The 26,301-nt window shown below is 33.7% G+C and overlaps 1 protein-coding gene across 2 annotated transcripts in view; it reads right to left on the reverse strand.

Annotated features, from left to right (window-relative positions):
- Positions 1 to 26,301, reverse strand: part of Galntl6 (polypeptide N-acetylgalactosaminyltransferase like 6) — a 1,048,694-nt gene that overhangs the window by 667,398 nt on the left and 354,995 nt on the right. For both annotated transcript variants that reach the window (XM_031339868.1, XM_031339869.1), the window contains one exon: positions 16,704 to 16,812. In XM_031339868.1, coding sequence (XP_031195728.1) covers positions 16,704 to 16,812 — 109 coding nt within the window. The remainder of the gene's footprint in view (positions 1 to 16,703; positions 16,813 to 26,301) is intronic.

The raw sequence follows: 26,301 nt of genomic DNA on the forward strand, positions 1-26,301 counted from the left end.
ATATATATATGTATATATGTAATAACAATTACTAAAAATAGAGGCCATGACTTTGAAGGAGTGCAGTAAGTGGTAGGATGGAGGGAAGAAATGAAGAAGAGAAATGCTATAATTAAATTACAATCTTGAAAATCAAAAGAAATTAAAAGAAAAGAGTGGTACACATAAACTAAACTATATTTACTAAATATGCCCCAAGCCCCATAACAAAACAAACAAAAACAATAATAACAATAACAACAACAAAATACAAGAGGCAACATCTGGTAATGAGCTAGTACTTAGTTTGCATCCATAAATTTAAGAAATGTTACAGATGACATATTTCATCATCTGTAATATACTACATAATAGTCATTTATCTGTGTATAAATATTCTTTACTGTGGGCAAATTTTTCAATGGCTAAAACTCCACTAGAATACACTTACTATACAAACAGTATTTTGAGTTTAAGGTTATCCCTGATATATATGCATATATGTAGAATGTGAAACATTAACTACCTCAGGGCAAATCTCAAAACAGCCTTCTGAAGACAAACAAGCTTCACGTGTACCCCCAAACATCTTGTAGTAGTTTTTCCTCAAGACTGATGTTATGTGGCCCTTGTTTTCTCCCAGGGTTTGTGGTCAACCTTCAGCTCTTTTGCTCACTTACAAAATAAGATTGCCTTGGGAGTATTCATAATCATACAAATGCCAGGACAGGAGTGTTCATAATCATACAAATGCCAGGACATACTCAAAAAAATTGATTCACCTTCTCTGAAAGCCGAGAAGCAACCTTAATTCCCTCTGTTTTAAGGAATAGCCAACCTTTTACAAATAAACACTATTAAGTTCAAATGTTTGTGCTGATGTATCAATGTATATTGCTAAACATTTCTCCTTTCTACAAACCGATCAAAAGAAAATAACAGAGATATGAAAGACTACACCAGATCCGTAGAACATTTTACTGAGGCCACTAATACATCCTTAATAAAAGTTCCAAGGGCTAACATGTTTGTATGTAACAACAGTCCAATAGTTGATGCTTCACTTTGTAAGATGTGTACGCCTAAAGCCATTTACTATATTAAAGATAGACTTCATGCTAACTAAAGAGCTAAGTGTCTCAATTTAACAGTAGTACTTAATCAGTAAGTCATGAACCCTTTGACAAACCTCTTATACAAAAATATTTACATTACAATTCATAGCAGTTGCAAAATTATAGTTATGAAGTAGCAGCAAAAGTAGTGGGGGTGTGTCACAAAATCATAAAGAACAGTATTAAAAGGGTTGCATTATTAAGAAGGCTGAGAAGCAGTGATGTGAACTTTTCAGTCTTTTTTTGCAAGAGGTGGTAGGTACAGTGACCTATTTCCAGCTGTTTACTCAAGTTCTCTTAGGTAATAATTTGTGTGAAGTAAGACATTCTTTGTTGCCACTGACAAGTTATTTTATGAATAAAGGAGGATTTTGTGGTAAGATTTTATTTTTATTCTAAATGTCTTATATTGGTAGACTTACTCGTTAATTTTGAGACTTGCACATTTTCTTTAAAGTATTAATCTAGGCAAAGATGTGAACAGACATAGTTGCTGCATTATATTGACATCATTCACTATTTACTAACCACAACCAAGGTAATTGACGTCAAATGGCAAAGCTCTTTAGTTATATGGATTTGCAGAACAGTGTGAGAAAACCTGTGTTCTACACTTCACCATAAAAACAGTAGTTCCTGGCCAAGGACCATAGAAGTGAATGCAATAAATATGCTGTAACTATCACAGAGTGTAAACTTCAGAATCAGGGTGGGGCCGTCCAATTGTTCTATCAGTTCATTCATACTTAAAAAGTATCAAATGACATCAAATGCTCTGGAGAGAAGAAATGTGGTGGTGAAATAATGTATTTAACCCAAATGACGAGAGAAATGGACTGGGAAAAAGGCCTGGGAAAAAACCTGAATTGATACAAGGATTAGTGAAAGGACACAAGATGGATAGATTATAGTAATCCATAGCCAGAGAAGCAAATCAGATTAGGAAAGTAACCCAGCAAAGGGGAGGGAGAACACATAGAGACCATATCCAGAGGTTAGGCAAGGCCATCAGTTGAGGGATAGGGCCATCCACTCATCTCCAAATTTTTAACCCTGAATGTCATCTCTCTAAAGGAAATACGGGGTCAAAGTGTGGAGCAGAGACTGAAGGAAAGGCCATACAGAGGCTGCCCCACCTGTGGGTCCATCCCATATACAGACACCAAACCTAGGCACTAATGTGGATGTCAAGAAGTACTTGCTTACCGGAGTCTATTATAGCTGTCTCCCAAGAGCTAGAGCCTGACAAGTACAGAGTCAGATGCTTGCAGCCAACCATTAGACTTATCATAGGGTACTCAATGCAGGAGTTATAGAAAGGACTGAAGGAGCAGAAGTAGTTTGCAACCCCATAGGAAGAACAACAATATCAACCAACCAGACCCCCGTGATCCCAGGGCCTAAACCACCAAACAAAGAGTACTCATGGAGGGACCCATGGCTCCAGATGCATATGTAGCAGAAGAATGCATTGTCTGGCATCAATGCGGGGGGGCTTGATCCTGTGAAGGTTCCATGCCCCAGTATAGAGTAGTCTGGTAAGAATTGGTGGGTGGGAGGGGGCGCAACCTCACAGAAGCAGGGAGAGGGGGATGGGAGTTGGGGGAGAACTGGGAAAGAGGATAACATTTGAAATGTAAATACATAAAATATCCAATAAAAGTGGGAAAAAAAAGAATCCTTTGTAGCCATTAAAGAGTTGACTCATTAAAAGGAAATATTTAATAAAAAAATAAAGGAAGTTCAGGTATTTTAGTGTCTCAAAATGTTTGGGTCTTACACAAATTTGTTACAATGACCAGTTAATTTAAATGATCTACGTGAGTGTTGGTGCAAACAATAGTTTAAAATATGACTTTAAACTGTCTCTCTAGGGCTGGCAAGAAAGCTTTAATGGGTAAGTGATGATTGCAGCCAAACCTGTGGCCTGAGTTCATTTCCTCAGAGTCACACAGTGAAAGGTGTGAGACTTCCCCACACTGTCCTCTGAACTCCCCATATAGTCTCTCTCTCTCTCTCTCTCTCTCTCTCTCTCTCTCTCTCTCTCTCTCTCTCTCTCTCTCTCTCTCTCTCTCTCTCTCTCTCTTTCTCTCTCTGGGGCAGAACCAGAGGAGTATATTATAAATTTACCTGGATTAACACAATTCCTGTAAGTAGTAGGCGTTAGAATATTATTAGTTAAATTCACATACAGATGATTTTTCCTTCACCATTCCTCAATAAATTAAGTTCTTGATTCATTTAATTTTCAATTCAAAATTCACATAAAATATATTTATCATTTAAAAGAAGGATTAAAGTAAAACTTATTCATGACACACAATTATCAGACAATTATACAAGTTGTTATCAAGAATTGGCTTAAATATTTTCCAAGCAGTTATATATATATATGTGTGTACATATTGCTTGAGACTAGAAAGAAGATAACCAAATAGGCCAAAATAGAAGAGTAAAAAAGAGGCATTAGTTATTAGAAATGTCTTACAGAGCGCTAGTTAGATATCTTAGTCAATAAAGTGCTCACCATGTAATTATCAGGACCTGAGTTTATATACTTAGTGAAAACTTACACTAATAGGCAGTGTGCCTGAATCCCAGCACCAACAAGGCAAGAGAATGCCTGGGACTCACCAACCAGCTTGTCTTTCTTAATGGTTAGCTGTAGGAAGCATCTGCATAGATGCGAAGATAGATGTAACCATGAACACATACACATATACTCACAAGTAATATTTCTCAGTTAATATTGTCATTAAGTAAAGCCTATTCCTGACAACTTTGGAGGTCTACATCCCTATAGCCTCGGTCCCATAGTTGAGTGGCTTGTACTTTAAAATATTTAGTTTATATTCTTATTATTTTGAGAAACCCATTATTATCTTGAGCTCTTTAACTAACTGAACAGGCTCAACTAATTATTTTTCTGTTTACTTGGCAGTCAAGTAATTTAAAATATAAGTGGAAAGAAACTCTTTTCATGCACCTGTAACCACATTGTGGTAACCATCATGACAGGAAGTGCTGGAGGGCTGTCATGCCAATGAGGATGAAATTAAGCAGTGTTCTAAGCTCTTTTGTCAGAGATAGAGTAATTGCATATTTGCAGGAATTTTGTTTGAAATACCAACTCTCTTGGGGGAGGGAATCTTACAGTCTCTTTTGACATTAAACAATGGCTTAAAACATGAAATTATTAAAGCCATGAGAGCCTTTTGCACAGCTGTTAGGAGACACACTGCACACTGCAATTCCAAATTAATTTATCTCATGTTTGAATCTTTGTCATCCATTTTTTGTAATAATTTACTTTAAGAAAATGATTAACTTCCACAACGGATTAAGAATGCATTCATGTGATTCCCACTACTGTAAAAGCCACACCTTGTGTAGACACAATGTCTCAGCAAGCAAAAGAAATTAGTTGAACCAAAGAATCTGAATTCATTCTCCTGTAAAAACATAGGGGAAGGAGAAAATTGACTCCTTTGGATTGTTCAGATTTCCACAAGCATGCTATGGCATGTTCAAGCCCCTCCCCCCATACATAAATACAACAAAGGATTAATTAAAATAACATCTGACATAAGGAACGTTTTCCAAAATGAAAGTCGAATATTAGGAAATATTTTAATTAATGATAATGAAAGCAGCTAAATATATCAAGTAAATTTTCTCTGGATTCAGTATTATTTACCTCATTTCCTGTTGGAAATGAAAGCTAGAGCTCTCTTAAATAAATGAATTTTTTTAAGGATGAAGATGCAAGACAAATTAGTTTTAAAGACTTTATGGCAGAGTTGTTTTTTATTCTCTTTTGTATTCTCTATAAGAAAGCATAAGTAAAGTTGACCTCACTGTTACTGTATAATTTAAGAAGTGGCTACTGGCTCTTCTCTCTCTGGTCATTCGGATCCAATCCTCCAGTCTCATGCCCAGCTCTGCAGCAGAATACCTCTGCAGCCTTCCCTGACCACTATTTCCACATTCTGTGGATGCACAGATAAACCTCACATCAGTCCCAGCAAGCAACCCCTGCTAATCTTCCTTCTGACCCCATCTCCAATGTGTCCCAAAGATCTTCTCCCCCACCCTTCCTTCCTCCAACTCATCTCATTCTTCCAGCTTCTAATAATAGCAGACATTTCTTGTGAGCACACCAGCTGACCAGGGCGGGGAAACAGGTAAGCTAACTGAAGACCTTCACCAATCCATCCTCTCATCCAATCCATATTTGTTAGTCTCATCCTTAACTAGAAACAGAACAGCTTCTGCAGCCTTCCTTTCCCCTCTGCCCTCATATCTTGTTCCTTTCCCTTCTGCCCTCATATCTTGTGGATCTTTTAGACCTTCCCCTACTAAACTCCTTTTCCCCACTTGTTTTATCCCAGCCCCCATCTTCTGTAGGCAATCCCAGGTAAACCACAGAGCACACATGCCAAGAAAGCAGGCTGTCTGTACAACTTCCTCTCTCCTGTTACTCTAGCACCATGACTCTTCTCTAGTCTCACCCACAGCATTATAGCAGAGCATCTGGGGTGAGTCCTCTTCACTGCTTTCTCTCACACATTCCAAGGAGACAAAATAAGACAGATCTTGGTTGAACAAGCTCTTCTCCCTCCTTTGAAGTCCCTTAGAAACTTAGTCTTTCCCTATTCCTAAGTGTCAGCTACCAATACCTAGAAATACATTTAACAAAGAATGCTTAGTGGCTATAAGTATTAGGACAAATAAAATTTCCTATCAGTCAAGGCACAGAACCATACTCTCTGAAAATAAAGACAGGGAACAGAAACAAAGAGCAAACACTCATCTAACAAAGTCAAACCCATAAATTGGTACCTAGACCTATCACCATTTCAAACCCAGTTGCGGAGCACCAATGTAAAAACACAATCAATCATAGCCAGGGCAATGCGTCTTCACCAGAGCCCATTCATCCTACACAGCAGGCCCTGAATATTCCAACATAACGGAGGCATAAGAAAACAACCTTAAAGTCGCCTGTATGAAGATGATTGAGGAGGTGCTCAAGGAGGAGATCGATAAATCCCTTAAAGAAATCCAGGAAAACACAAACAAACTAAGCAAGCAAATGAACAAAACTATTCAAGACCTGAAAAATGGAAAAAGACTCAATAAGGACTGACAAATTTATAGCTGAATAACTTTGTGAAAACTGATTGCATAAACTTTTATTTCTGTTTTTCTGTACGAGGAGACTACAACTTTTATTATTAGTTGGCTTAATGAATAGGTGACAAAGCAATAAGGAAGAGGGAGATACTCTGCCTGTCTTTCCTGGGACCCATGAGACCAGTGAAGGGTACATTCTGATACACTGTGTTAGGAGAACAGAGGCAGAAACTTAGGACCTGGGGAGGTCACCAGTGAGGATGGGTAGCTGTTAAATATTCATTGTCAGTGCTGTGCCAGAGAAAAGAAGGCTGGGTGCTTGGTGAAGTTCCACGAGACCTCCACGGTGCCTAGAAATAGGGTAAGGTTTTTGAGAGAGGAGAATGGCATTTATTAAATGAACCAGAGAGCAGAAATCACAGAAGTTTTGTTGTGACAGTTAAAGAAGCTTCATGCCAACTTTGTAGTACTTAAATGAGTTAGCCTCATCAAACTCCTTACAAGGCTCAGAGATCCTTGCAGAAGAGGAAGTAGAAAGATTATAAGAGCCAAAAATGATGGGTGATTTAAGATGATTGTATTCCTAACACAAAAGGACTGATGCACATATGAACTTCACAGAGACTGTGGTACCATGCACAAGTTCAAGCCAGGCTGGGTCCCAGCACTGAGAAAGACAGGCAGACATAGACTCCCACTTATAACCACTCACTCACATATTTGTACAATTTTTATCTTATTGGTCTCTTATTTTTTGGTTCCCATTATTGTGTTTTTGTGGAATCTCTCTCTCTCTCTCTCTCTCTCTCTCTCTCTCTCTCTCTCTGCATGTATTTTTTGTTTTGTATATTTTATATGTATATGGAGAACATAAAGTTAAGTTGTTAGGGAAAAACAAGCCCTGATGTTACCTACAATTAGATAAGACAAGGTACAATATAGCTTATGTGCTTAATAAGTATGAAGCATTGAGGTGAGGAAGAACAATATTGAATTTATGTTGCTGCCATTGACTGTATTATGTGTATAATATAGTATGATTATTGAATTCATAAATAGAATTTAACATTCCTAAATTTGTTTTTTATATAAAAATAGTTTTAATAATATTTGTCTTCCTGTGGAAATATGATGTGGATTCAGGAATAAGAATTTATTCTCTATTTGTCAAAATACTATACATGTAGGAAAAAATGAAATGAGAAAAGTTTAGTATAGACAATAAAGATTACATACTGAAAAATGCTAGGTCCTCATTTTAAGTTTATGAGTAATATCTCTAATTTGGATAATAAGTTTAATGCATTTGTTTTGGAGTAAAAATAATTATAATATGTATGTGAACTCATATATAGATGTTTTATTATGTCCATAAAATTATCCATCATTACAAAATATGAGGATTGCAAAATAAATATGACTCTACTAATTTTCTATGCACAAACCTTTTGCCATAATTTCAAGTGATGCTTTAATAAATATGATTGCTTAATAACAAAAATGTTTTTTCATAAACTGATCTGGATCATAATATCTACAGTCAAATGAACATGCACTATTAAATTCTATTAGATTGTTATGTAGGCCAATGCCTGATAAATTAATCCAGTCATTTTCCATCCAATAATAAAGTTGGATCCCTAAGGCTTAGTTGGTCACCATAGAGATTCAGATCATTATTAAATCCTTGATGATGTTAATTCTATTGTGTTCCCATAGTCATTTCATACCAGCATATAAAACACTTCACTAAATTAAATTAACTATTCAGTCTTGATTTTCCCATTATTTTATGAAGTATGCTTTATAAATAATGCAAATTTATTACACAAGTTAGGGGCAAGAAAATTTTCCATTCAAGTAATAATGACACATGCTCTGGGCTTCTAGCATTCTTAAGGAGCATTCATGTCACCTTTCTGTGCTTACAAAACATCAAAGTACCAGTTGCTTTGATCTAGCATGAATGCTGCTTAAGATCTCATGCTATTCATGCAAAGGATATCAGGTAAAATTGCAGTGTATGTTTCTGATGTCAGTCTCCATAGCTGGCAATGTTCCTGCTCTCGTGGATTAAAACATATTTCCTCCTCTGCATTCATTAAGAAATGGGGCCAAGAAAGCTCATAACTCATTACTGACAAAATTGTGCCAACTTCTGGTTATGAATTTTGATAGAAGGTCCAAGTAATGATTTGAATTTCTATGAAATTGTGACAAAAATATAATATACTTCATTATTGACAATCTGGGTTCAAAAGAATGTGACCCTTCAATCATGGGAGACTCTGGGTTGTTATAAAACCATGTGGCAGCTGCAAAGTTTTCTTAGTGCCATGATTTTGATGTCATCGGCCAGGTCATCCAAGACTCAAGCTCAATTTTCAATTGTCTTACACTTCTTCCTGTAGCTTGTACATGCTACACAGTGATGTAACTCTGTGTGTAAGGATGGCTTCTATCTTCTCCTTAAAAAATAAAGCATAAAAAATAGTACCAAAGATCCTGACATTGGAAATTCATTGGAAAATGAATTTCAGGCAAAATATCCAATTACACTTTGGTTTCTTAGGTCTGTCTGGATTCAAATCCTTTGCTTAAACTAGCTGTTCATCAGTTTGTCTTTTAGAGTTTTTATTAGAACATATCTTTCCATAGCAGAACATGTTCTATTCTTTCATGATTAAGGATTATGATCTAGATATATAACCCCTGAAGAATATATACATTTATAGAAAGAAACATTTTGATAATAATCGCTACTGTAACATGTGAAAGAATTGTGATTGATAAGTGATAAATATAATACAGAGGAACAGATAGATGAGGCAGAATTTCACTAAATATTCTATAATATAAATGCTAGAGTAAGAGAGAGCTCTATAGGAAGTACAAGTTAATACACCAACTACCACAAAAATGTTTGCAAGTTTGTCTATATTGATTAGCTGTGAATGCAAAAGAAAAATTATGACAGTTGATTCAAGTTATCATCAGATGGGAGTAGAAATCAAGGTTACATGAATATATAAGGATCACTTACGAAAGAGCTCAAGTATTTTAATTGGACAATTTAAATAACATTTAAAATAACTATGATAGGTGTGATCATTAAGCCATATTTTACTAATGAGGAAAATAAGACTAATAAATCTCATGCATTCTTGTCTGTGGAAAGTAGAAGTTTCTAAACATAGAGCTAGCACAACTTTTACAAATAGCTAAATTAAATTGATCTTTTTTCAGTTATGGGAAACAAACCCAGGGCTTTGTGATTGTTAAGCAAGTATGCTACTAAATCTTCACCCCCAACTGAATTAGTTTTAAAAGATCTATATTTTTATACTAGTGGATTTCAGGGTAATAAATCTCCTGAGATGTTTCTACATTGCTATTTTCAGACTGTAAGACTGAAGGAAATGTTCCCTACATGATTTTTAATTAATTTAATTTTAGCTAAATTTAATTCTATTTTTAAACCTACATATGAAAAATCTCCATAGAGTTTCTTTGCTTCATTTTACCCTTTTCTGATTATACAATGCCTATAAATGCAATATTTCATTAATATTTAATTCTAATTCAATGAATAACAATAAATTTGATCAACTTTCTAAAATTGATCATCTCCTAAATAATATCATTATGAGCTTCTTAAGAATATGCCATTCAGGCATAAATTTCAGAAAATTATTAACAGTACACAATGTTTAATTGTTTCAAGTAAGAAAAGAATGTCAGATGATGTTCTTAAACTATATGATACATCAATAAAAGATGACCAGGAGTCATGATAATTATACCGAAATTATATTTTATAAATATTGAGAACAAAAAAATACATGATTTATTTTATTTTATTTTATTTTTAACTTTTGGAAAGCAGCGTAGGTACAGTCTATCCCAACTGGTTGCATTTGAGCTTCCAATATATTTTGGCTAGCAATCTTTTAAATTATGTAGAATAATGACACTTAGGAGAAGAATGGGTCTCTGACAAGCATTGAAGTGAGATGTTTAAAGGAACTCCAGAGAGTGGAACACTAATGATATAAAGTATGGTAAATTCCTACCTCTCAAATTTTCTTTGAATGCATATCCTTTCAATATTTTATAATGGAAATTAGTAGGAATAAATATGACCCTTTAGCAGATTGGACCTGAGCTAACATTCACTTAATATTCACTTCATTTTTCCAGAAGAGAGAAATAGTAAGTATATTGTACCATATTTTCACACTAGTTTTACTGTGAGAACACTGACAGTCAAAGGACAATTCAAATAAGTCAATGTTATAATGTAACTTGGAGCCTTTGGATAAATGTCTATATTTAATTGAATCATAGACTTTAATTCACTAATTGCACACATATGATAAATATATATAGATAAATATATAAACTCTATGAGAAATATAAATATAGAAAAGCTACAGAGAATTAATGGTTGTTTCTAAAATGATAACATAGTAATGGAAGACTATTTTGATTTGAAAACTAATGACCCAGTAACAGTAATGAATTGGTTTATGTAATATGGGTAAAACAGATTCAGGAGGCAGTAAAAACCCTTGGGAAATTTCCAGCATATTGGAGAACATGAGAGCAATAGACTACACACTACTTAACTTATGAGGTCAAAGATGGGTCAATTAGAGAGCATATTGGGGCTTATAGTTTAGAACATGAACTTGGCTTTAGTTTTAAATTCAATAACCAGCCTTTTCAGCACTTTGAATGGAGAAATAAAATCATTTGATTAGCATTAAAATATCCCTTTAGATTCTATTTGTAGAATTTTGAAACAGGGAGACCAGTTTGAAGGATACTTAAATAATGTAATGTCATGCTTTAGATCAGAATGGCCACAGTGTTAAGTTAGTAAAAGCCCACTGAAGAACCATATTCTCTGTCCAAGAGCATGTAGCTTGTATTTCCAAATCATTGTCTATGTTTGGTCTATTACATGATGTAGGATGCCATGTAAACTTGTCGTTATTTTAATGTCAGTACTGGGGATCTAACCCACAGCCTTGAGCATGCAAGGTCATTGAAGTGCATCTGAGTTCCAGTTGATCTCTAAAATCATTTATTTAGTCAATGAAAAATTTAAAAAGGCCAAATGAATACGACAAAATGAGCACTGCTGGTATTCAAATATATAAGTATTATTGACTAAGACAATAAGAAGTAGCAAAATTTTAAATGTAATTTTTATTTTACTACAGAGTATTAGAGTGGAATTGTGGATTGATTACAAATATATAAGTGAATAACCTATTTCAAAGAAATAAAATCAAACAGAAGGCTCCAAAGCTTTTAAAATATGATTCCTCTCATATTAAAATCCCTATTGGCCTGAAAAAATGGATTAGTAGATATATGTTTGGATTTCAGCATCCAGTTAACAGGTCAAGTTGTCCCCTATGTGCCTCTATCCACAGTTCTAACACCCACAAGGCATCCACTCCTTCTTATTGACTTTGGATGAATACAGCAACAGGTACATGTGGGTGTGCACATGTGTGCATGTGCACGTGTGAGTGCGTATGCACACACACACATACACACACACACACCAACTAGGTTAGCTAAGACATACATTAGTTTTACTTATGTGCATTGGTGTGTGTGTGTGTGTGTGTGTGTGTTTGCGCACATGCATGCATGCGCATGCACTCACGCATGCACACGCACACATGTGCACACCCACATTACCTGAGTTGTATTCATCCAAAGTCAAGAAGAAGGGGTGGATGCATTGTGGGTGTTAGAACTGTAGATAGACTTAGCTAACAAGGTAACAAGATCATGAGAAGAGTATCTTTTAAGAAATATTTAATCATATTAGTTATTGTGGCAAAGCACATGTGATAGATCTACAGAAAATCATAAAAAGAGGACTTAATTTGCTATTGTAGACATCATACAAAGTCAAAGGTAGCCATTGTTACTAGCTGTTCAGCATTGCACTGCTGTCTAAGCACGTATTTTGACAAGACATAAAGACAAAAAACTAAAGTCATAAGGTCAAGAAAAGATAAATATGTACATTGTCATAAGACACAACTATTATGACTGTTAACATTAAAACTCTAAATGATAGGAGTAGGCAATTATGATATCCAGAATTTCCTAAATTTCAGTTTATATTAGAGATAGTGACACTACCAGGAGAACTCAGCTCACAGAATCAACTAAACAAGGCTCATAAGGACTCACACAGATGGAAGCAGCCATCACAGAGCCTGTATGGGTCTGCCATAGGTCCTCTGTCTGCATGATGTTTAGCTTGGAATTTTGTTGGAATCAACAATGGGACTTGTGGTGTCTCCAATGCTATTGCTTACTCATGGGACACTCTTCCTCCTGCTGAGTTGCCTCAGCAAGCATTTATATGAGTGTTTGTGCCTAGTCTTAGTGCATCTTTTTTGTGCCATGTTCAGATTATATTCCTGGCAGTTCTATACTTTTCTGAAAGGAAATCAAGAAACAGTGGATCTGGGGAAAGATGGAAGGTATAAGGAGAACAGGCAGGAATGAAGGGAGGAGAGGCTGCTGGCAGGATGTATCAGATGAGAATAAAAACAAAACAAAACAGAAAAAAATCATGAACAAGTATAATGTTAATAAAGCTTTAAGAATATGTAAAGAATCTAGATAAGGTTGGTCTTCTAAGATTAACACTTAAAAAGCAGAGAATCAACATACAAAACTACCTAAATTATAATAAATCATTTTTATACATCCTGAAGCAGATAATTTGACAAATAATTATGTTCTAATTTATTAGTACATTTTATAGTCTAATTTTTAAAACTGTACATAATTCTCTTCATGCCTATCAGAAAAAATACAATAAAAGAATACAGACACATCACTGCAAAACATAAGAAAAAAATCATTCCTTCTCAGCTTAATCACAAGTCAATAATTACTATTAAGATAATACATATGAAATGTTTTATTATTATGACAGAAGTTTTCATATTTTAAATGAGATTAAGAACTCCAAATGGAGCACAAAAATACAGAAATTTAATTTATACTAGTGAACACTCAGATAAATGGAAGAAAAATATTCCACTAAATGTTGCTGAAACTTGCATTTACAGTCAGCTAAAATATGAATAAGTGCTAAATTCTTACATTCTACAATATGAAAATGAATACTTGGATTCAGGTCCTAAATGTCCAGGGTAAAATTTTCAAGTTTTTTTTAAGATGGTACAGAACATCACCATTGGAATGAACCATATTTAAGAAAAGATCAATGTATGGCCGTAGTTGTTAATACCTCTAACATCAGCACTTGGTTAGGAGCAGAGGAATCAAACGAGGACTACACAGTGAGACCATATCTCAATAAAGAAGAGAACAAGAAAGAGGAAAGGCAAGAGGGAAGCAAAAAATGGAGGAAAAAAGGTAGAAGAGAGAAAGAAGGGTAAAAGGGAGGAAGGGAGGGAGGGAAGAACCAAAAGAGATAAGATAGAAAGAGAGAGACAGAGAGAGAAAGAGAGAGAGACAGAGAGAGAAAGAGACAGAGAGACAGAGAGACAGAGAAGAGAGAGACAGAGAGAATTTAACCAAATTATACTTTTTCACAGCATCCATATAAAAGAAGTATTAAAAAGTTTGGAAAAATGAGATAATAAACTTTTACTACATATATCTAGAAAAGTACATCATCTTAAAAAGGCACTGTATATATTCATAGGGAATAGAAAAATAAAAATTGAATTGAAAATTAATAAGAATTTTTCTTCAGAAAGAAAACAACCAGCTCATAAGCATGAGATTAATCTCATAAAAATTGCTATTATGAAAATTACAAGTGATTATATTTAAATTCCATTACAATTAATTAACAAAATACTCATAGAGAATGAAGTGCTTAAAAGGAATTGCAGCAATGGAAATTCAATCCATTATTGACCAAAATGAAACTGCCATAAGAATTTGGAGAACAATTTGTTATAGTTTATGAAATAACTTCCTTAAACATACGAATGTACTAACTGATATATTTCAAATAAAATATTGTGTCTAGTCCAGGGACATACATAAAAATATTTATAGAAGGATTATACATGATTATTGTAATATAGAAAACATCCAAATAACCACAAATAGAATGTTATAAAAAAATAAACAACATAAATAAGAATCAATTGGTTTTGTAAATTGACAATAATTAATTTTGAAAATAATTGTGAAAGGAAAATAAAAATCATTGGGCATAATTAGAATTTAAATATATTTCCAACACAAGCAAAAAATCAGAATATATTAAATAGTAGTTATAGAAATTCTAATACATATGGAGAAATATAAGAGAGTAAACATAAATTTTAAATGTTTGAGGAGGGACAATGGTACATTAGGACTAGATACACATACAGATATTTATTTAATTTTGAGAATCTATTCATGTGTGTCTGAATGATTTTAAATGCCTTATTGAAGATATATCAATTCTCCAACAAGGCATTAAAGAGCCTTAACATTAGGCATTTAAAACAATCACAACTAATTCACATTGAAAAGTACTAAATTACTTTGAATAGTCTTTGATCCACATAGAGACAAATCACAAAGCTTGTAATAGGAACCATAAATAAAGGGAAAATCATTGAGTTTGAATTCAAAATTTGCACAAACTGAAGGTATAACCATTCATGTAGAAGTAACTAAAATGATTTAATAATTTCAGTTTGAGAATCTGGAATGATGACTCAACACAAAAATTTCTGTAACTACAGCTCCAGGTATTCTGATGCCCTCTTCTGGCCTCAATGGGTACTGTACTCATGTGTGCATATACTCACATCCAAATATACTTATAAATAAGAATATAACAAAACTTTAACATAGTTACAATTATTATAAGCTGATGCTCAGCTGGTTAATTATTTTACATATCGTTGATTTATCAATTATTTAATCATAACGAAATTTCTGTAAAGTAGACCATCAAAAATATAAATTGATTTACTAAATAATTTATAAGTGGAGAAGCTAGAACATTAAGTGTGTCTTTGTTCCATAAACCTGTCATTATTCCATGCCCAAATATTATATTATTTTAATGTCAGAAATTGGAGTAAGTATATAGAAAAGAATTGGATCTAATCTAGCTTTATATAGTCTTAACTAATTGAGAATTTTTATGTTAATATGTTCATAAAGACTCAATGTTTTTACAAATTTTGGCTAATATCTACCAAAATTGTTCTGAGGTTCAGTAATATACTTATTAATAAACATCTATTTAATATTTTGTGATAATTTGGTTGTTATTATATTCTTACAGTTTCAGTTGACAAGGCTAAGTAAACATTTCAGAAAACCTTGTGAGTCCTGAAGCATAAAGAACAGATGGTCAGATTAATACAGGTGGAGTAAGCTCACAAAAATAAGAGATAAGAGGATTAGCAAGACAAGCTTGTGGTGAGGAAAACAGTACTGTGATTTCTCATTGGCTCCTGGTCAAGGTGGGAAGATGGTATCTCAAAGAGGTCAATTCTCTTAAGAAGGGGAATCATCTTTGGGACAAGTTGCTTTAATGAAATCAAGAGGTGGGTTATTCTTGATAAAAAGAGAAAGACTGAGAAGAGATTAAAAGGAGCTAAAATTAGATCAGCTCTACCTAACACAGAAGTATCCCTGTACAATGTCAGGACAATGTACCACTCTCCCTGCAATTATCCCAAGGGGATGAGTTTGCGCAAGGTTGACCAGGATGACCTCAACCATGGTCACAACCATGCTACTGATGGAGTGCCTTACTGCTGTTCAAATATCTTTTGAAACAGTAGTTATCCTATTTCTGTGACACTCACACTGAGAAACAGCAAAGTTATATTGGCTGCTTGAGAGAAGTGGGCCTCCTACCATGTACCATTCCCTTGCTGAGGACTTCTGTATACTCTTTTGATGTTTCTTCTAGATATATCCCTAGCCTAGAACTCTACACAAATTTAAACTTCAATTGTCCTATTGAACTCTTAGTCCAAGTATTACTAACTTCTCACTCCCAGATGCAGTAATTTATGAAACTGTCACAACCAATTAAAATCCCAAAAAATTGTGGCATGACTGAGTTTCTTAGTACTGACATTCAGATATAATTCTTCCCAGTGTGTGAATCTGGCTTGTGTTTACCAGCTCATGTCTTACTGATAAATCCCCAGATGAATCACAGTATTATTTTTTAAGGGACTTGGAAATCTAAGATAATATAGATGTGTACATTTGCAATGACTTCCTCTGTAGCCAAGAAAAGGCTGTTCATTATTTGTTTGGTCTGTTTTGTTTGAATTCATCTGTTTCTGACCCTTGTTGATCACCAATGCTCCCATAAGACAGACATCTTGAGTGTATGTAGAAGAAAAACTGATATATACGAACTTAGCAGGGACAAACAAAACACTGATATAACAGCACCATGCTGTCTGATGCTGAAGTCCATACCTGAGCGCAGAGCATCTCTCTGAATGCTCTCATAGTCATGCCAATCCTTTCTTCTCAGACCATCTGTCCAGGAATAGAATTGCCCATCTCCTAGGCCCAGTGGAAATGTCTGTGGAGAAGGAAAGTATTCAAGCATAAAAAAGGAAGAATTTTTTTCTGCATGGATGATAAGCACAGCAGGGCCCATAGCAAGCAATGCAAAAAGACTTGTTAATTAAATGGCTCCTCTGAACATTTTGAGATGAAAACCATTGCTACTGACCTAAAAAACTCACACTCCAAAACCTTTTCTAAACCTTTAAAATGAGAGCATGACCCTCCCACAACTCCTGTCATAAAACATTTTATTTAATCTAGAGATTTTGTTGACTATACCCCACCTCTTTAGTTGTCTTCATTTGCTTAATGAGTAGATATCGATCTACTGAATTAACTTTGTATGTGACTGATAAAGTTTAACATGTGTTGCTCATATATATTTGGGTGTTTCTTAATAATAATAATCGTTGTTCATAGAGTGCTCACTATGTGACAAGTACTATACTAAATCCTTTAGAAGAGGACTTCTAAGTCTTTATAACAACATTGGGTGAAAAATCCCCATTGTCCTGGAAATTAGACTAGAGGCAAGAGAATTATATCAAATTTGAAAGCATTGTTCTCAAGCCATGGTTTGAGCACACTCTTTGAAGCCTGATATTGTGGCCTTAACTGGTACCAAAGTATTGTATTCCATTTGATATCTACTAAAGGACATTTTATGTTTACACTAAAGTTTCAGACAGGCACCACTCCCTAACTCTACTCAGGACCAACATCTATGTTTACCTCACACCCAATGTGTTGGGATATGAACTTGTATATTTCCCTTGCTTACATTGCTATTACCACCCCATATCATAAATTATTCTCAAGAACTGGAATAAGAAGCAAAGATTAGTTTGAAAGAAATTTATTTCCACAATCTTAGTAATCACAAAAATAAGTGATATAATACATAAGGAAGAAAATCGTATAAGGTAGAAATATTCAATTTGTTGACAGATTAATAGATTCAATTATTTGCTCCTGTTTTGTAAGTATTTTTAAGACAAATAGACTATCTTAGCTCTTAGTCTTAAACATCATTTCTATTATCTTATTAATTTACCATTAATTTATTACTTACAGAGTGGTACAGTGTTTTCAAAGGATAGAAATAAAATATAATGTTTAAAAACAACAAGAAGGTTTAAATCAGAGAAAAGATTTTTCCCACATAATTAACATAATAACATAGCTCAGGTTTTTGTTGGTTTTGTTTTTTGTTCTTGTTATTGCAGCAGCAAACAAGAAAACATATACTGAAGAATGATAACAGTGATGATACATAAAATAATTAAAAGAATGGAAAGATAGTTTAAGAGGAAGATGAAAAGACTAAATATATGAAAACAAAAAGAACAATAAAGTGTGTGTGTGTGTGTGTGTCTATGTGTGTATGTGTTTGTGTGTGTATGTGTTGGAAGACTGTTAACATTTAAAACTACACTAACACACTAACAAAATCTAGCTAGAAATGATAAGGAACTGAATTTAAAGTATGCATCCTGTGATTTGTGTGAGCTGTATATTTATTTATAAATACTCTGCAATAATATAACTACATTACTAGAGATAATTCTCTTTTAAAATACAAATGAATATATTATTCTATATTATATTTTTCTATTTTTATATATTATAAAAATATTATTTTATGTTATTTGGTTATATATTATAAATATATTTTATAGATTATATGACACTTGGAAATATAGGAAATATAAAAAGCAGACTCTCTCTTGTTACTTAGCATGTTCCATGTCTCTCATTTTAATATACTTAAGGTACACAACAGTAAAATTGTAACAGTTTTCATTGTACTCTTAATTGTGATGTGTTGAACAAAAACTTTATCTTTACTTACTCCACAAAAAGAAAGATAGCAATGAGACCTGTATATAAAAGAAACAAATAATTGGATTGTCATGAACTTCTCATAAAAATAAAATCTTACAAGGTGGTCTATGAATTTTAGGACAATTATTAAAATAGTATTTAGAAACAAGAGATATTAGGTTTTGTTTTTCTGAGTGTAAGGTTTAAAGTGATTAAGACATCCTTTACATGGACAGTTGAATAGGATTTCCCTCTCTAGTTGCAGTAAGGTGACCGTTGCCCACTACTCACCACCCACAAATGATGAGCTTGAATAGACATGATTTTTTTCTTGCAAGATGCCTTGATTTACTGGTAAATTAGGATCCCTGCTAGTCTAGCTAAAATAAAGCACCAAGCTACCTAGCCTTTCCCACCATACTTCTACAATGTGGTCAGATCAAATCTAACCTCCCAGATAGATAGATAGATAGATAGATAGATAGATAGATAGATAGATAGATAGTCAGATAGATAGATAGATAGATAGATAGATAGATAGATAGATAGATAGATAGTCAGATAGATAGATAGATAGATAGATAGATGGATGGATGGATGGATGGATAGATAGATAGATAGATAGATAGATAGATAGATAGATAGATAGATAGATAAATTTCTGCCTGAAGAAATGCAATAAAGAAATGGAACATGTCATGGGAAATCACCCCACAAACAAGACTTTTAAGCACAATGTTTGATGTCACTATATAATTTATTTAGTTTGTTAGTATGCATACTGAACCAAGTATTGCCAGTCTTCTGAGAAAAAAATGGTAACAGATAATTTGAAAGCCAAAAGGCATTGCAAACTTGAGAGTAACACAAGCAATATAAAATACAGAGAACTTTTAACAAAGTTAAAAATTAATTTCCTTGAAGCTTTACAAAATGCAGTTCCTTAGAAACAAAAATAGCAGAAAGAATATTAGATACTAGGAAAGGACTTTGAAAAAGTAATAATATTTAGGAAAAAAATAATTGTGGAAGAGTTTTCGAAATGAAGATCAAAGCATTCAATACAAGTAGACAAAAGATCCAAACAGGTTAAATAAAAAGATACATCAGTAAAGGAAGATAGATCCTCTATGCTTCATCATACATGGAAAATGGAAATGGTTTCCAAAAAGGAATTCTCCTTGAAAATAATACCTAAGCCTAAACAAAAAAAGACAAAAATTATCCCTTTCTTTTCTAAACATATATTGGAAGGACTTAGACTCTTTAAGTTTGAGATAAATTATTAATGTGTATATAAAAATGACTATACTTGGACATGCTAGTTAATGACTGAATTTCCAGCATTGCGAGGCTAAGATAGAAACAACACAAACTTAAAATGAGCCAGTCTATTTATGAAAAAACAGTATCCTCCAAAAATTTTCCAGTAAAAAAGGGAAATGAGAAAGCAGGTAAGGCAGACAGCTCACTGAGTAACATGATAGTCATAGAAGTGTAAGGACATACTGAGAACAGAAAGAATGGCAGCATGTGACTGTAATCCTAGGGCAAGAATAAGGTAACAGTAAGATTGCTCCTGATCTTTGGCTAGAGAGGATGCTCAAATCTGGAAGCTCCAGGTTTAGTGAGAGACCATATCTCAACATATAAGGTAGAGGTCAATCAACGAAGACATTAGTCATTGATATGTGTAAACCTACATTATTCTATAGATTTTTTTTTTTGTTCTAGTTTACAGGATCCATCCTGGAAAGAAGATCATTAGGACTTTTGAGTTCTAAAAGGTGTCTCCTGAAGACTCAGAAAATGAAAAACTCATGATTCTCAAAAAGTCCCTAAAACTTGCTAAACTTCTGCATAAAACTTCTGTTTTGAGGCTATATAAAAAAGTATGATAGCTGAGAAGTAGGATTCTGTAGGAATAATTTTTGTATGCTATGTAAAGTTTACCCTTGGGTTCCTCAAATGTTGATTTCTCTGTCTTCATACCTTCATTCTGGATATTGCATTGTAATGCTTTATCAAGCATTTTCTCCTGCTTCAAGTTTGGGTAAACATCTTACCATTTATTCTCTGACTTGTCAATAAATGCTGATTACCCAATGGCTGGGACGAATAGAGAATTATGTGGGACTTCAGGCAGCAAAGATGGGGATGGTTAGATCTGCAATGGGATGGAAGAATTGGAGCCATGAAGAAGTAGTCTGAAGAGTCAGATCAATGATGATATCCAAGTGTCATGGGATTGGGCTGGGAGGTAACCAAATTAGCATAAAGGTAGATCATTTAACTGCTATTGAGGTGGAATTTTAAAAAAGATTTTTTCTTCTTTTTTTTTTATAGGGCAAAAGCATAATTTAAAGAAACAAAGACACATCATTAATTCATTCTTCATATTTATAATTAAGGATAATTCATTTATAGGATTTTCAAACCTGTTTAGCTGACCAGTGTCTTTCAGAGGGTTTCAAGGCTCAGCATTTGGTGATTTCCATTCTTACTGGGTTAGACTTTTGGTGATATTCCTGTCTTTGAGATGTCCATGCTCTTCTATGGAATCTCTTATTTATACTCCTAGATATAACACCATCACACAATAAACTCATTCTCAAGTTAGATTTTGTTGTTATTGTTACTTTGGTCTGTCTTTAGTTCCCTCTCTAGAGTGAGCAGACCTTTGTCCATGTACCCCAAAGGATAGTGTCCCCTCAGCCTCCAACCCCACCCCTCCAAAAACAAAAACTAACTAACTAAAACTAAGGGTGATGGCAAGGTGGAATGCTTGAAATACCATTGTTAATGAGGCTGAGGCAAGAGATCCAGCACTGGAGTCTAGCATGCACTACACAGTAGTAAGATAAGCCTAAATACATAGTAATATCTTGCATCAAGAAACAAACAAACAAACAAAAAATCCAAAGCCCTAAGTGAGGGGGAAAATTGAAGCCAATCAAGAAGGCTTAAAGAGAAACATTGAACTAAAGAACAGGATACTCATATTTACTCTTCAATCTTGTATGAGTATTCTAACCTGAGTAGTTCTTAAATAAAATTATAAATAAAAATGTACTAGAGGGAAGTAGTAGATGGAGATGTTTAAGATAATATTTTATTTAATCACAAATCAGTAAATAATAGTAATACTACCACACAAAATGATCAAAGACTAAAAATATACAAGTTATCTACAACTTTGAAGGTATGACTACATGAAATTTTAGTTTGAAATAATTGTTCTGGGAATAAGATCCTGCAAGGAGGGGAATGGGGTCAGGGAATTGCTGGTTAGCCTTACAAATACAGATATTATTGAATAATTACAATCAAAAGTTTTTTCGAGTATTAATTTTCCCTAAAAATAAACATGTTAAATACTGTCTGTAACCATTTCTTATGTGTTCTAAAGCATTATTTGTTCTCATATAAGGTTAACTGGCATAGTGAGCATGTATGATCGAGGAGGTTTTAGGCTGAAGTAAACCATGTGATACTTATGCCTTAATAAATTATGTCTGAGGGTGTCCCACCTCAAAACCTCTTCTATCTACATCACAGCTTCTCACCAACCAGCAATGCACATGTGAGAGATACAGCCTGAAGGTCCTGACTCATGTCAGTTAATAGAGGAAACTAAGTATAAGACAAGGACTCATATCTTGTTCACTGATTGATGTTTAGGCTTAAAAAGAATTCATGGTGGTAGAGACACAAATATCAGAGCAGAAGTTAAACTCAATTAGCAGACCATATGCCATAAATTTCTGGATTAGTCTCCTCACTGTTTCACCATGAGATTGGGTGTTCTTTCTACCTGACACAATGGTGGGTGAAAGAACATAAATCAATTTGAGTGTATTTGTATAGAAGTAACAATACCGAAAGCAAAACCACCCAGTAAACGACTCAATAGTGATTTGATCTTTCCTATCATAAAGTATCTCCAATGCTTGAGTTCCTTGCCAGTTTCCTCCCTTTTCACATCCTATGTCACTGCATGGTTTTAGAAATGTAGATTTGTAGTCTACACTCAGGTAAGATAAACATAAAAAGCTTTGTACATTCACGAAGCATCTATTTCAGACTTATCAGTAGGACAACCTTTTATATGTGAATACCCTTTGATATTAGAGTTTTGTGAATATTTCATTCATAGTTATGTTCTTACATCTGGTTAACTATAAAAATACCTTCACTCCAAAAATCCAGAAACAATTCTCTAACTAGAAACTGCAAATAATAGCTTGAACCCAAAATCTATAAAAAGCTAATGTATGTTTGAATAGGTCAAGAGAAAGGTTCCCAGGGTGAAACACTGCATAGGCAATGGATTATCGGAGATGGCAAGTTAAAATGGTGGGTGATTTCATTATACATTAGTGGGATATCCTGTTCCTGAAACTGATAAACTTGAATACTACTCTGCCATTTCCTCTAATTGCACAAAGGATATCAAAATACTTTCTAAGAACTACCAGTGTAAAAAACAAAACAACAAAAAAGTAAATAAAGAGATGCTGGGTGTTTTTTTTTTTTTCTGTTAGACAAGTCTTATTTATCATAGTACATAAGGGATGTCACTAAGAAAATGTAGTTGTGTGCCATTTGGAAAACAAAATGTATTCTAAAACATTCTAGGTATTATAAATCAATAAATTGACTAACTTTCACAGTAAACCACATATGAAACACCAAACTCTCTCTTTGGAAGACATCTAGTGGAAGGACCCCGGATCCAGACACACAAAGAGTATCAAATGTGGTTTTCAATGATAGCAAGAAGTCTTTAATTTCTGTCTGTCCCTTAGTAGCTTGCAAGGACTTAGTCTAATAAAATTAGTACAGTGTTAATCAAAGACTTTTAAAGTAGTGAATCTAAGTAAACATGCAGTGTTTACATATTATAAAACACTTTGTTATTACCAAACTAATATTTCAGATGTTTGGAAGTTTTAATACAATTGCAGAAACAAAGATTATATGTAGCACATAGAAATAATTTTGTAGAATTAATTAACTAACATAGATATTGATTTGATATATATGAATTATTACACTGGGTCTGTTTACATTTCTTGTATATTAAAGACACCTGTAAACTACTCTTTAGGCAATTGGGCACTACAGAAAATCACTCTCTTGGATGAGAAAAAAAATACATCACCAACATTTGTTGAATGCAATTCCAGAAATATTAAATTTACATATTAATAAGGTTACAGATATCAAGGAACATAAGGCAAAATCAAATTGTAGTCATGTACATCTGCCTTTAAAATGTATGAACTCACAACAACACAATGATTTTCATTATTTTCCATTATTCAAATTTTATTAAGTAAAATTATTTAGCCAAAGATTAGGAAACAATTTGAGACAAACAAAATCACACTTGGGACTTTGAACTCCATGTACTGAACAATAGGGGGTCCTAAAACTACATAGAAAAATGAAATGAAAACAAGCATCAAAAAAGTTAGTCTGTTATTGTACTAAAGTAGGTACTTTTTCTTCTGGCATTGGAAGTGAATGGCAGAGTTTGCAGTAGGTCTTGAATGGTCAACAGAGAGTTTCTGCATAGTATACACCCACAGAATAGATGGATTAGTTGGTACCAGGCACAAAATTATTTTTAGTAGAAAAAAAACTCGCTTTTTAAAAAATTTTGCATAGCTTCTCAAATCTGTCACTGGAAATATCCCAGAAAACTATGACAATGAAATAAACCTTGAGATGTTAAGAAATTCTAGCTGGGCATTGGTGGCGCACGCCTTTAATCTCAGCACTTGGGAGGCAGAGGCAGGTAGATTTCTGAGTTCGAGGCTAGCCTGGTCTACAGAGTGAGTTCCAGGACAGCCAAAGCTACACAGAGAAACTCTGCCCCCCACCCCCCCAAAAAAGAAATTCTTAAATCAGCCCTCTTAAATTCATCTATTGGTAAGTGTAGCAGAGTCAAGATCTAGATTTGTGACTCAGGGAAGTGATTGCACTAGGTTGTGCAGTCTTTATTTCTAGATCATAAGCCTTTTTTATGGAAACCCAAAATATGGTTGGCTATGTAAAATATTGATTTGAAAAATTTTAACCTACTCATGGATTTGTAAAGCATATCATGCTGGTTCCTGTCTTTAGGACATATCAATCCCACAGTTGCCATTCTGAAACCCATCCCCAAATATATTCTGTGGCTTTACTCATGACTCTGCATTCGAACTTCCTCAGAAGTGGATAGTGTTTCTTTACCTTTGCGAAGACTTCAGTGAGCATACTAAGACCTTGAGCTTCAAAATTCACGTCATCTATTTTTATTAGTTTTGAACACTTAAGAGCACAGAGCTATTTTTTGTAAGGTGATTAGAGAGATAATAATGACTATCCACCATCATTACACACAATGAAACAAAGCAAGGAACAGAATGTCAAAAGCAACATTGTCAGGCGACTGAGTTCTGAGAAATGATAACTTCATAATTCTGGTTGATGATGACATTCAAGTTCCATCAAGTTAGTGACTTGATAAGTCCAGATTATGTTGTTCTTTTAACAATGGTTTCCTATGCAAACAAACAAATGATATTTTATGAAATGGTATCATTTAATACTATGTACCTTTTTATACATGTTAATTTATAGGTTTATTGTTTTCAGAAAACAAAGTCTTCGAACACATTTGCAATGTTTTAATAATAAAAACATTTTATTTTCAATGTCTAAAAGAATGTAATCACAATTCAGAAGCCGTAATATGTCTTTTGAACTTTTCAAATTGTTTTAAATCTAATGTTTAAATTATTTAGTCCATCCGTTAGATTTCATATTTTTATAGGCAAAAGTCAGGATATCCCTTGTTTTATGATTTCTTGGGATCTTTGTGAAAGTTTTTCAAAGCTTTATTCATGCTTAGATAGCTGAAAAATTAAAACATATGTTAGTCCTCCTTATACTATTTTAAATCATCATCCTTTCTTAAGTGTATACTATGAACATAATGAGTGGTCAAAGAACAGAAGTTGCTGTGAGCAACTAGAGAAATCTGTAGTAAGCTATTCTTACAATAAGACTATTGTTCAGATATAACTTGTTGATTATAAAACAAACAAACAAACAAAAAACCTTACCTTAGGAGAGGTTGCATAAGGGGAATTAACATAAACAAAATATAATGATGAAAATATTTGAACTAAAAAACATATAAAAAGAAAATAAATGGACTCAAAGTGCATAATATTGTTTTCCTTGGTTTTAGGAGGTTTAACGACTCAGCAGCAGTCTTTATCCAATGACCGTAGTTTGGTTCCAAATCAGTACATGATGTAGGAGAGTTGTGTTACTGACTCTCAAAATTTGTATAATTTCTATGTATAGTTCTAGCAACAAATGCCTATTAATTAACAGGAAATCCCTCCCAATATGATTGCTCTGCAGAGCATACTTAGAGAAACATTGAGGAAATCAGCATCTTAAAAAGATAAGAAGAAGCCTGAGAACTTTTCCCAAAATCTATTTTTCTTTGTAATTCCCAAGGGAAAATATAGAGAAAGGGGAAAAGGAAGAAGAGGGAAGAAAGGAAAGTTAGCATGGAAATTAAGATCATAATTGAGAAATACAAAGCAATAAAAGATCATGTTAAAATATTTTATTAACCTTCAAGAATCATCTGTTCCTTTCTTTTTTTTTT

Source organism: Mastomys coucha, unplaced genomic scaffold (assembly GCF_008632895.1).
Source record: "Mastomys coucha isolate ucsf_1 unplaced genomic scaffold, UCSF_Mcou_1 pScaffold22, whole genome shotgun sequence".
Taxonomy (NCBI): Eukaryota; Metazoa; Chordata; class Mammalia; order Rodentia; family Muridae; genus Mastomys; species Mastomys coucha.